Raw genomic sequence first — 12,321 nt, 5'->3', positions numbered from 1 at the left:
CCTTATCATTGTAATTAAAAGAGCGCTCATGCAGAAACAAACATGGATAAAATCTTATCAGAGTTATCTGACAGCTCTAAAACACAACACAAACCACACAAAAACAAACTAGGAAAAAGGAGCTTCAGGGCCGCATGTTATTACCTCGGTGGTGTAACTGGGACTATGTGCAAGTTGATATACTCGTATGAAACACATCTTAACTGTTAAGGATCACAAAATTTACTTCGACAAAGTTTGGTGTCTCTTGGCGAACCCTCCAGCCCCTCCAACGACCCGACCTAACCCCGCCGAGTGACCCTCGCTCTAGTGAGGCCATCGCAGTAAATATACTGTAGCTCCACTACCTCCCCACCCCCCCCCCCAAAAAAAAATGCTCATGTCTTGCGACTAGCTAAAACTAAACTATTGTTGTTGCTTGTTTAGTTTTGTCGGTTTGTGTCTGTGTGTGTGTGTGTGTGTGTGTGTGTGTGTGTGTATTTGACCTTGCAATCACAAACAACTCGCGTCCCAACTATCATATGCCAAACCTTGTTACAAGGTGTCAAACTTGACGATGAATTTGAAAACGGCTTAGTCCGAGTCGTATATTTCTCCATATTTCAGTATAAACCTAAGTGAAGTACGCATATCATCTTTCTGATTCTGTCACAATTCAATACGCTGGTATCAACACCAATAGTACTGGGGAATTATAGCTAGAGTTATAATGCTGCTGCAATAATCAACTGTCCTCAACAGTCTATGTAGCCCTGGTATGACTGTATCATAATTGTCATTTTTTTCTTTATTATTATCAATGTCAGAATCATCGCATTTTGTTATTATCATTATTACCAAACATAGGCCCCAAGTTTTCAACGTCAGATATTCCACGAACATGTCACAAGTTTGGATAATAAGTGCTAGCACTTCTTTCAATTCTTTATGCTCCTAAGAAACGGATTCCACATCCCTTTTTCACTTTCTTTTCTTTCTTATCAATACATCCATTCGTGCAGTACTTTGTTAGGGTTTTGTGCGCGTGTGTGCGTGCGCGTTTTCTCTGTACAACTCACTTCACCAACTGCGCTGATTGGCCCGTTTTCACCGGCCACGACCACGTTGAGGGTTGCCGGGTCGATGGACGCCTCGTAGCTCCATTCTAATCCATCTCCCGAGCCGTAATACACGTTCGTCGGTCCGTTGACTTGCTCCCCACGCCTTTCGGGTAACTGAATCAAGCAGAGAAAAAAAACCAAGAATCGAGTGCATTCGAGTTATCACTTCCTCACCCCCCCCCCCCCCCGCCCTTTAGCACCAATCCCGCCAAAGTGCATGTCACTATCAAAAAGGCAAACTACAGTCAAAAGTGCCTCAGATTCTACCTACGGTATCGGCCACTAAAATCCCCCCACTCCCCGTAAAGACCCTGTGCATAGCGGCCACCAATTGCCACAGATTTTAACCTGTGTAGAGAGGCCGCAGACCCATAAGGAGTCGCAACAGAGTCGATGATTAAGATGATTTCTGCTTTGAGGCCAAACCAATCCTGCATGGCGATCAAGATCAGTTCGCCACTGCTGTTTTCTCCCGTCATTCAGGCATAGAATTTGACTATATATAAAAAAAAAATCTTTCTTATTGCATGCACCATTGACCCAAAGTTTTGCTGGCTTCTTACAGTGGCCCGTTGTTCTCACCTGTCGTTCTTCGATGAAGGTGTTTGCCGGTCGGCTACATTCCGGGTCGTAAACAAAGCACTGCTCCGCGGCGGCGGAAGGATCGGGGATGATCAACGCTTGCTGGATGAGGCCCTGCGGAGGACGTGGACAAAGCAAAACACAATCAATCTAAAGAAACCTACAACACCAAGTCATGTCAACTTCCCAAGGAAGGTATTTTACTCAACTTTAATGGTTCGGCAATGTAATACATACAATAACAAACAACAAACAAACACGCAGGTACCGATGCCAATCTCAGTGACTGCGGAATGTGTTCATGATTTCAACTGATCCATTGGTTCTCAACCGTTCGTCTGTCGTCATTCCGTCTTGGGAACAAGAGACGGACTCTACATTCTAGACGCATCAGAATGCTGGTGCTTTGAGGACCGCTGAGATGATTTGAAGTGGCAGGATTACGTCCATCGCGCTTTTACTGTCCAAGTGGCCAATTCATTCTTGCTATTAAATGTCAAATGTAGTTTGACCATTCAAGCGCAGCATAGATCGTTTCGACCCATGTGCTTTTCGACAGATATACCAGTACTTACAACGTATATTATCATCTGATTTTATTTCAATGTCAGAACGCCGTACCGCGATAGATTGGTAGCTTTGACGACCGGTTTGCTTTAACAGTCGACGAGTTTTCACCTTCCAAGGTGACCTACGCATTTTTATGGTATACAGGTGTCCCACATAATCTGGATCACACTGGCGCTGGCAATTGAGAGCTCCCTTGTGGGCTTGCCATGTAGGTTAATGTCATAGCCATCCCACAGGTATGTTATGACGCTGTTTTGGGGAAGCGCGATTCAGCGATTACCGACCCCATCGTAATGTTCAAGGCCATAATCCACATAGTTCCTCTTCAGTAGTCTGAAAACGCAAGTGCTGTCTTTCTTTAATGCTCAGTAAAGCAATGCTGAATTAAAGGGGTACTTCCTTGATTTCTTACATAGACCCAAAGATAGAAATATAAAAGCCCTACAGCTGTGGTGCGATGTGTGCGTTTTGGTTTGTTTGTTTGTTTGTTTGTTTGTAGCTTATTTCTTTCTTTCCTTTTGTGATGATGGTATCCAACTTACTTAATTACAGCAAGCTACACAGGGAGCCTACAAAACAGCAACGTTGCCAAACATACTTTGAATGATAACCACACCACTTCAGCTCGTTTTTTATTTGCTGTTTGGTTTGTTTGCGTGTTTTTCTCCTTTTTATTTTTTAAAGACTTTCGCGGGCGAATGCGTACTATCGATACCAACGGGGTTGCTAAGAATAGTCAGTCCTGTGAGGTTATAGGGCGATAACCCAACTCATTTGTTTCACGGTCAGTCACCGTGGGAATGTTGTACCGGGAAAATATTTTCTCCTTCCCATTCCCATAGTGGCATAGCCTGTCTCTATGCTAGCACACCTAACTACACGTACAACCACCTCCAAACACCTACCATATATGTGTACAAGTTGTTGCATAAACGTTTAGAGCTCTGTAATCATTAAATCACCCTTCGTGACATAAATGGATAAATACTCCGTTTATTATCAGAGCAATCACAGTCTACCCATTAGGCAAATACTTTATATTCGAGCTGACAATTCACGGTAAGTACAACAAACACGTCGTCCATGATGTAATGAGTCTTTGTAATATAAAAAATCTTCTAGGCAGTTCATCCTGAGAAAATACTTCATTAACTAATCTGTCCCCCACAACAACAACAACAACAAAAGCGAAACTCACATGAATTTTATCATGAAAATAACAAGCAGGCCCGAGGAAGTAATAATTGCATCTTTCATCACACAAAATCGCCTTTTTTTTTCTTCGTTAAAACGAGATGTTGTCTGCGGCAGTGGGTCGGCGGAAGACGTTGGGAACTGATATTTTCATCGATCTTTGATACTTGTTTCTTGTCACAGTTTATTTTTCTGTAAGTTGTCTTTATATAAATCATTATACAGTGTATTTTACAGTGGATCCAAATTTGTAACATTCGAGACCACTTCGCTGCCCTGCCCCCAAAGTAGACGTTTCCTGTGGATTCGGTTGTCTGAGGACCCGGAGAGGGCCAAACCAGAAAGGAAAAGGGGGAGAGTGTGGGGCTGTATACCAACTTCTTGTATACAGTCTCTCCCATCACGGGTCACCTCCTGAGCTCATAATGTGTGTCCCGGGAGCGCTATCAAATGTTCACTAACTGCAAAAATTTCAAGAGGCTGAACTTTTTCGGGTCAACCTAGCCGCCTTGCGCTACTTTTTTTCTTTAGCCAGTCTACGAAGGACGCAAGTGCCATCTGGAATTTGTTTCCATGTTGGAGAGACGAGACTAAAATATGAACAACGACAGGGTTACATTGGGCGAAAATTTAGTAGCTCCAAATAGCAGACTTGACAAAATTGTCCCCTAAAAACATCTCTCAATATTTTGCTCCGGAGATAGTAAGAGAAGAACGATTTCGCGAAAATTCAACTTACGCCCTTTTGCAGAAGTTGAAGAGCACCTGTTCGTTCTACGACCGGTAGAAGACCATTTCAACTCCAGGGGGTGGACGATCAACACGTGCGCATCATGTAACATACTTGGCGCGCGAAAATAACTGACACTGCTTTTGTTCAAATAAATAATGTGTCTTGTAGCATGTCCATATAGATCCATGCTTGTAGGTACAAATCGCCAAGTCTGGACTTGGTATTTGTAGAGGTAGGCCTACTTTCCTATTTTGTGAGTGTGCTTGACAGCTAGCAAGAAAGTCCATTAAACTACTGAGTATGCTTCTGGTATTGTTCAGGGCGGAGGTACACAATGATAGACAGACAGACAGATAATTATAAAGACAGAGATGTCACGTATATCCTCGTTCTGAGTGACGGCATCCCACTACAGAAATCCGAAAGAATCTCGCAAGTTTACTCTCGATCTAGGGTTCGCTGCTTTTCTCTTTTGCGTTTGAGTGAACAACGCAAGAACTACGAACCGACATACATTTTCGTCAAATGAATATTCGTCTTTCCATCATATCAGAGCATCAATGCACTCTTTTTTTAAAGCCAGTTTATACTCGTAATCAATCCTGTGAACCGGCTTTGGGTAGGGAAGGGGTCTGCCCTAAATATCCCCCAATAGCGTCTGGATGCATGCTTTTGCTGTTACATCTGCACGACTATTTCCAATACGACCAAAGACGTCTGTGCACTTCTTGTTGTTTCTTTCTTCTTCTTCTTCTTCTTCTTTTCCTTCGTCTGTTCCGCACTTTCATAGAGGTTTGCCACATAACGTGTACAGTTACAGTGACCATCTGTCTCTTGGTAGCGGATAAAAACATCGTAATAATGAAAACAATCTTCAATTGTCGTTTCTACTTTATTTCACTCACACACACACACACACACACACTTTCTCTCTCTCTCTCTTACACTTCTGTCTGTCCTCTTCCTATTAATCTATCTGCCTGTCTCCATCTTTACTCCTCTCTATCCAGGTTGTAAACAGTACGCCTATATTCAGTTGCGTAGTTCGGTCTGTCCAAGCATTCATGATTCTTCCTATTGTTTTCATTTTTCACTACTCTCTACATTCCTCACTTTCCCACTTTATAAATACTTACAAGCAATTTCGATATAACCACATCGCAGTCATTACATCCTAATGCCCCACTGCAGACATATTTATGAAAATAATGCCTCCGGCACCACTTCGTGGCGGAGGCATAATAAATGCCTACGTAAGGATCACTGTCTTTATTTGCAAGAGGATCAAGCGACAGTGACCAGACTAGGACGTACCTACACGCCATGAACCGCGGCTTCCACAACGGTAGGGTGTCCATGGCAACCATGGTTTAATCTGCACGCAATCGGCTGGTGATAGCTGGCTGGAGGTAAAGAGGGGGATACATTTCTCCTCGCAAACTACCTTCGAGATGTGCGGTGCATTTAAAAAAAAATTGCATCGTAACGTCTTTTTCCACAGACACAAACGGTGGCACGCTTGTACCACAACTCCCAAATCCGTCCATGGAAGATCTTTGAGGCGCGGTGACCCAGACAAAACCCCTTGCATTTACTTTTTTTTTCTTTTTTTGAACGGTGGAGCCACTTGAGACCTTCTGCTGTAGCTTTCCACAGCTTGAAGCCGAGGTCATTGATTGATGTCAGTTGAGCAGGCTGGTATGATCTCTTGACTTCCTCGTGGTGAATTCAAGAATGCGAGACCATTATCTCTCCAAACAGAGTGAGTGTAATATCTCTCATGTCTGAATGTGTCTAGTTGACGTCCTTCCACGTACCAGTCACCTCCTCCCGGCCACCCGGCCGCGTCTAACTCGGCACTTTGACAACAAAATTCTCCCTTTCCCATTCATCAGTTCCTCAGACTTGGGAAAGCCCTTTTATCCAATGATCTTTCTGTCTTTTTGTCTCCTGTATCTCTATCATCCTCCTGTTTTCTCTAGCTATATTTGCTTCTCTATCTGTATGTCTGTCCAACTGGTCTGTCTGTCTGTCTCTCATTGCATGTGTGTGTGTGTATGTCTCTCTCTCTCTCTCTCTCTCTCTGTTCTATTGTTCGACGGTGCTGGGAGAGCAGACGATATCGTCACGATTGTCGCGAGGGTACACTTTTTATTCGGTGTAGGCCTACCCATTTCCGCAGTAATGATAATTTATGGCTGTGAAAAGTTTCTTTAATTAATCCCTCTCAAGAGTCCAGTATCTGTCCAAAAGACGTGGACAACCGAAGCGTCTTGCAGGCTCTTCAGTAAGCACATTGCTTTTTGGTTTCGGATGTACTATATGAAACTATGGAGCTAACTTTTGACGTCAAAGCAAAGGCCGAACAAGCAAGAAGCTTGCGAACGAGCAGGAATCGAACAAAGTGCTGAATATGTGTTTCACATTGGAAAGAAATATACTACCAATAAGACCGTTCCGTGTCGTGCTGTCAAAACTTTACAGTTTTTATACAATCTTTGCTCCAAGTCTGACCTCACGACGAAACTTTTGTTAGTTAGGCCTATGTAATTCTGAACTATGTAGGCATGTAGTGGCAGGAAGAGTAGGTAAAAAAAAAGAGCAAAGAAAGATTACGGACATTTACAAACAAACGCCAGCACACGCACCCAAACACGCACAATCTAACGCACTTATTAATAGGGCCTACTAACTACTGTATCTCATACACAAGCACAGTATCACACACAATCGCACAGACACACACCCACCCACACACACAATCACACAAGAGCAGCAAATCGGAATGCCCCACTCACTTCGAAGTGTGTTCCGCTGATGCTGTTCCCGAAGATGAGAAGGCCGTCGAGGTCGATGTTGGAGGGACCGACCGACCTCTTGATCGTCTGCTTCTGTGGGTTCATGCAGTTGATTGTGAGTGTCACTTGGTCGCCGCTGACCCGAAATGCTACCCGATGCCACCTAAAGGAGACCAAGACATAGACGAAACGGTGTAAGTTTAGAGAATGAAGTAGTAAGAATAACTAATTACAATGGAAATAATGATAATAATATTAATCAATTCTAAGAATAATGAATTGATAATGAAGATAATATCACTATCATCAAAGCAATAAAGACGTCCACAGCACCATGGATAATTTAATAAACAATAGTCGTACTGTATATTAATCCTCCGAGACAAAATCACAGAGGTGGACACTGCGTTGATTTAACCTCGTTCTCAATTATGAAGCATCACAATAGAGAAAGAGAGGATACTCGTACAAATACTAATGGCTCGGTCACAAATACCATTGAGAACTGTTACGAACGCCGTACGAACGATTTTAGACAATTTCGTAAGATGTTCTTAAGAAGGCCGTACGAAACCAGCGTTCGTAGACCGTTCGTAAGTTCATAGCTTGGTGGATGGTCTTGTCCACGTTTTTTTTTTTTTTTCGTACGAAACCCTCTCTTCGTAAGGCGGCCGCACGAACTAAAGAATTCGTACGAACAGTGCCATTCGTACGAACGCATCGTTCGTACGAACCTTTGTGACCGTAGCTAAACATGATTACACATAAACCAAGACGGACTTTCCTGTGTATCTAGAAAGGATAATGTAAATGCTTGGAGCATGTAGCTCCATGGGATAAGGTAGGCCTATAATTGTGTAGGCTCAGAAACGAGAAAGGTGAAATTTCTTCACTAGGAGTATACGGTAGAGATGTTCCGTTTCAATACTAATCCTTGAGGCCACCTAAAAAAAAAAAAAAGAAATTAGATATGATGGAACGCCAACGTCCGTGTGCAGTACCAGTAGGTCGATTATTATGACAAATATGTATCCGCATCAGCATTTACATTTTAAAGTCCTTTGGTGGCGCAGCGCAAAGTGTTTTTTTTTTTTTCACGTGCGTCATGATGAACCCTCCTCCATCCCAAAATAAAACAAACTCTCACACACACATAAAGAAAGTAAGAAGGACCAAGAATTATGTGATTTTTTGCCATGGTTTTGATTTTCGACCACACGAAGAGAGAAAGACAGAGAGACTTGGTAAACGGGAAGAGCAACACTCGGGAAAATCGTCTGACCAGCTGTAGGAGATTGTAGAGGCGAAAGACATAAAGAAGACGGATGGCATCGACCACAAACTTCCTGCTACCTTCGACTCGGCAGATGGGTTAGCAAGACATGGTATGCTGGGGAAGCGTGCCATCTGCCCGTGTCATCACAATCAGCGCCCATTTCCAAGGGGCAAGTCAAGGGGAAGAGGTCTCCAACCTGTCCGTTCGATACGCCGACAGAATTTGTAGTCAATTTTGGACGGAAACAGCCACTAATTGAGTCAAATAGCCCTAACGCGCCAAGTGGTCTTTCCTTCGAGGGTCATTATCATGCAAAACCCACCCCAACAGGGACAAGCACACACACTTTGATATCATCAACTCCACATTTGAGCCTTCACCTCAAAATGTCATTGACATTGCGTAGTACAAGGTTGTCAATGATTTCACTCATGAGGTCATTCACATTTTGATGTAGGACACAAACGCAACTTGCGAACTTCGTAAGGACGGATTTCCGGTGGCCTTATCCTTCATATCATAGTCCCGTGAAGTCTTCTGTTCAGGTTGGTTTGTACTGTCGACAAGACATCGTTCTGTAAACCGTTTTCTCAACTTTTTGGTGATACTGCTCTGGAGAAGGAGGGTGGGACTATATAAAGTAATGACCCGGAGGTGGTGGATGCGGCTTAACGGGCTATGGATGAGGATCTTGGGTCCGAATCCTGACCGGTGTGTTCATCTTTTGTTGAGATGTTTTGCCCACCATATACCACTTGAGCCAAGTGAATAAATGAATAGATCCCTGGCAATGCTAGGGTAATGATGATGGCAGGTGACTCTATGGAAGAAGTGTTTAGACCGAAGAGGCTAACTATGTTCGTTAAATAAGACCTTATCATTATCATCATAATAGAAGAAAGAGATTATGCATGTAGAGAAGGATTGATCACAGAGCAATAGACAGGACATGGAAAAGGATGGAGACAGTGCTTTGGAGGATGATGAGAATAAGCCGATAAGGATGAGAAGTTACTGGAAACTGAAGAGGAGAGAACAAGAAGAGGCGGAACATTTTCTTCTTCTATTAACTAATAGGAGTAAAACGGATGGCAGGTTCCAGCACTGTCAAGATTACCCACGTCGCAACAACTCCCTCCTAAAAGCAAGAGCAGCGAATTTAGGAAGCGTCCACTTGCCCTTGTGGGTTTACGCGAGGGAGGAAAACAGAGAAGAGGGCATCATCTTTAATGGGTCACCACTTAACAGCTTCACGCCCCAATTTTGGACGATTGAGTTATAATGACAAGTTGCGGCCTCGTAAGTATCAATGGCTTCGCATTCCTTCTGACGATGGTATTGTAATATTGACGAGATTCCAACCAATCTCCCAAATTTTCTCCTCTCTGATTGTAGACCGTACATCTGTCGCTGCCATCCCCAGCTGCCGCTTTTAGAATGACGCGGGGTCAAAACCCGGTGAAAGGTCATTCTCTCGGATATCTCCACGTGGATTCTCCTCCATCTCTGCGTTCGGGCTGATTTTTTTTTTCCAAGACGTGATGTTTTGACTTCATCACGAGAAATCCTCACGTTCCCGTCCTCTTGGGTCTCTTGTGGCTCTCTCTCTGATATTGAAAGATTCAAAGAAAACTCAGATCGCATTGCGAGAAGTTATTTTGAAACAGTGCAATTTGCTCCTAGCAGGCAAAATCACATCATGTAATTATATTGATGTATCATTCATGGCACCATCGTGGTGGCAAAATGCCAGGAACAGCGGCAGAACAGACGTATCATCATCAGTCAATATTCACGTATCAAAATACAGGAAGGTAGAAAAGGGCAATCAGAAAGATACCGCTATTTCACATGCACTTCTTAATCTAATCTGATTACCAAGATTTCACAGATTTAATATTCTCTTGTCAAGACATGCAGAAATTTTACAGTTGACAGAGACCTATCTGCAGAATCAGGGAGAACTGGAAGCTCCGTGTGTAAGGTGGGAAGTGGAAGTGGTCTTTTAACTTTGGACCTTCGGATCATTATTCAAGTTTTTGCGTCTTCAGATCAAGGTGGAGGCAAGCTCATCGATCAATGGAAGCGGTTGCCAAGGAGACGACAGTTCACAATCTGATATCCTCCCACTGAATTGAAGAGTTCACTTCCAACCATCAAAGAGCTTACCTAGATTTGGCTCGTTTAACTGCTCAGCATCTTTGCAGGGGAAGGCAGTAACCACGCCCATAATTACCGTCCTCAAAACTTCAGCCATTTGACCATCGGTAAATGTTATTGCTCTATTAATAGCTCCGTTCCTTGCCAGGATTTATACCACTTGGCGATCCATCATTGCAAAGGGTAAAAGAGGGCCTGCGTAAAGAATCCGTGCAGGGGCAGAGGGTCGTAGGAGTGATTTCCCACGACAACCAGGTCTCTTCAAGAGGGAGTATTTAATGAATCCATTGGGATCGATAACTACCAAGACATCACGTGAAGCTTTTGTCCCCTTGACGAAAGTAAGCTCCCAAATGCTGGCCCTGACGTCAGTTTTTTATGAACGGGGACGACGACCACAATCAAAACCATCCGAATAGGGATGCAACTTGCACGAGTGGCGAAAAGTGCGCGTCCCTCGAGAAAAAGCATTCATGTTACCATCCGCCTCTTTGCTGTGTGATTTATACGTCTGGCCTAGACTTGTTCCCCGGTCTGCTACCCCCGACAGATGATGAGTTGAACCCTGGGTCATTCGCTTGCGGCAACGATAACGATCGCGGGAATAGGATTTTACTTTTCCGTTTCAGGTGACGTTATCAATTTGAAATGAAGAGGGCTTTCTATTCTACCTCCAGGCGAAGGAGAAATGTGCAGTCAACATATTTCATAAACTTCCTGCACCGTAACCAGAAGGTCGTCGTTAAGAAACATTTTTTTTTTTTTTAGAATGAGTGTGTGCATGATGAAATCTATCCTCAATGATTTTTCCCATTTGTGAGCTCAATGATGGAACAATTCACACAAGAACACTTTGAAGGGAATAATACGGCAGTCAGCGCCAGATTCTGTCGTTTAAGTGGTAGTCACAAGGCTCCTCAATCGCCAGCATCCCTTTTGATGAAATATTCAACCAGGACGCGAGTTATTTAGTGGAACTTAACTCTCAGAGATTGACAGACTAAACCCTTTGATCTCAACAAAACTTAGCTTTTGTTTCAAACCGTGTATCGTACGCTCTTTTCGCCAAAGTTTATTGTCCATTTCTTCCATGCTAATCACATATCCACCTAATTTGAACTAATTTTGTACACCACTTGGACAAGTCCTAACATAATTCCTCCATATGAAAGGCATGTCACATTCATTTGGTTGCGTTTTCAATTTCTAACACAGTTATCATTTCAATAACAACACCAACGGGACCAAAAAAAACGATATAGAGAGGATCACATTTATGACATTTACATTAACAATGAAAGGCACCTATCACTCTTTCGGGTAAAACATATGAAACTTTATAATACTATATCACTCCCATTTCATGTCGGAGTTTAAGGGAACTTCTACCCTCTTGAAAAGCTGATTTCATGGTATTCTTTTAACTCATTGATGACGAGCTGACTGTGGTATGAAACATGCATTTCCCATAGACACTTGCACGAGTGTACTGTGGATAGGTCTTCAACGGGTCAAGCTAACGCGGTGTGGCACTGGATCGCACGACATGTCTGACACTGCATGCTCAATCTGCTCATGGAGCTACGAAACTCCATGGTTTCCCACTCTTTTCACCTGTTTGCAATGGTACACCCCTCACGAGCCCTGTCAGACACTCGACTTCGTATGATCAGATCACACACACTCGAAAAGCGACAAAGGTAATACATCTGCGGCAGTCATGCAAGGCGCGCCCGTATAATAAAGTCGGCATCGCAGCATGCTGAGCCAGGCCAAGAAAAAATGGGTCGAAAACGTCCTTATCCATACATACAGTGTGTATGATACCAATGGGTGTTGACATCCACCAACCGTCTTATTCCTCCCATCCCATCCTCTCCCACCCCTACCACTCCTACCCACCACGCC

The 12,321-nt window shown here is 43.4% G+C and overlaps 1 protein-coding gene across 1 annotated transcript in view; it reads right to left on the bottom strand.

The window, feature by feature from the left end:
• The window catches only part of LOC139744472 (uncharacterized), a 119,656-nt gene that overhangs the window by 52,406 nt on the left and 54,929 nt on the right, over positions 1-12,321 (bottom strand). The window contains exons 4-6 of the mRNA XM_071654908.1: positions 6,978-7,140; positions 1,683-1,796; positions 1,059-1,214 (exon numbers count right to left, since the gene is read on the bottom strand). Coding sequence (XP_071511009.1) covers positions 1,059-1,214; positions 1,683-1,796; positions 6,978-7,140 — 433 coding nt within the window. The remainder of the gene's footprint in view (positions 1-1,058; positions 1,215-1,682; positions 1,797-6,977; positions 7,141-12,321) is intronic.

This window comes from Diadema antillarum, unplaced genomic scaffold (assembly GCF_040938485.1).
Source record: "Diadema antillarum isolate AM-2024a unplaced genomic scaffold, OU_Dant_1.0 scf00000035, whole genome shotgun sequence".
NCBI classification, from domain to species: Eukaryota; Metazoa; Echinodermata; class Echinoidea; order Diadematoida; family Diadematidae; genus Diadema; species Diadema antillarum.
This window is presented reverse-complemented; position numbering and strand designations above follow the sequence as displayed.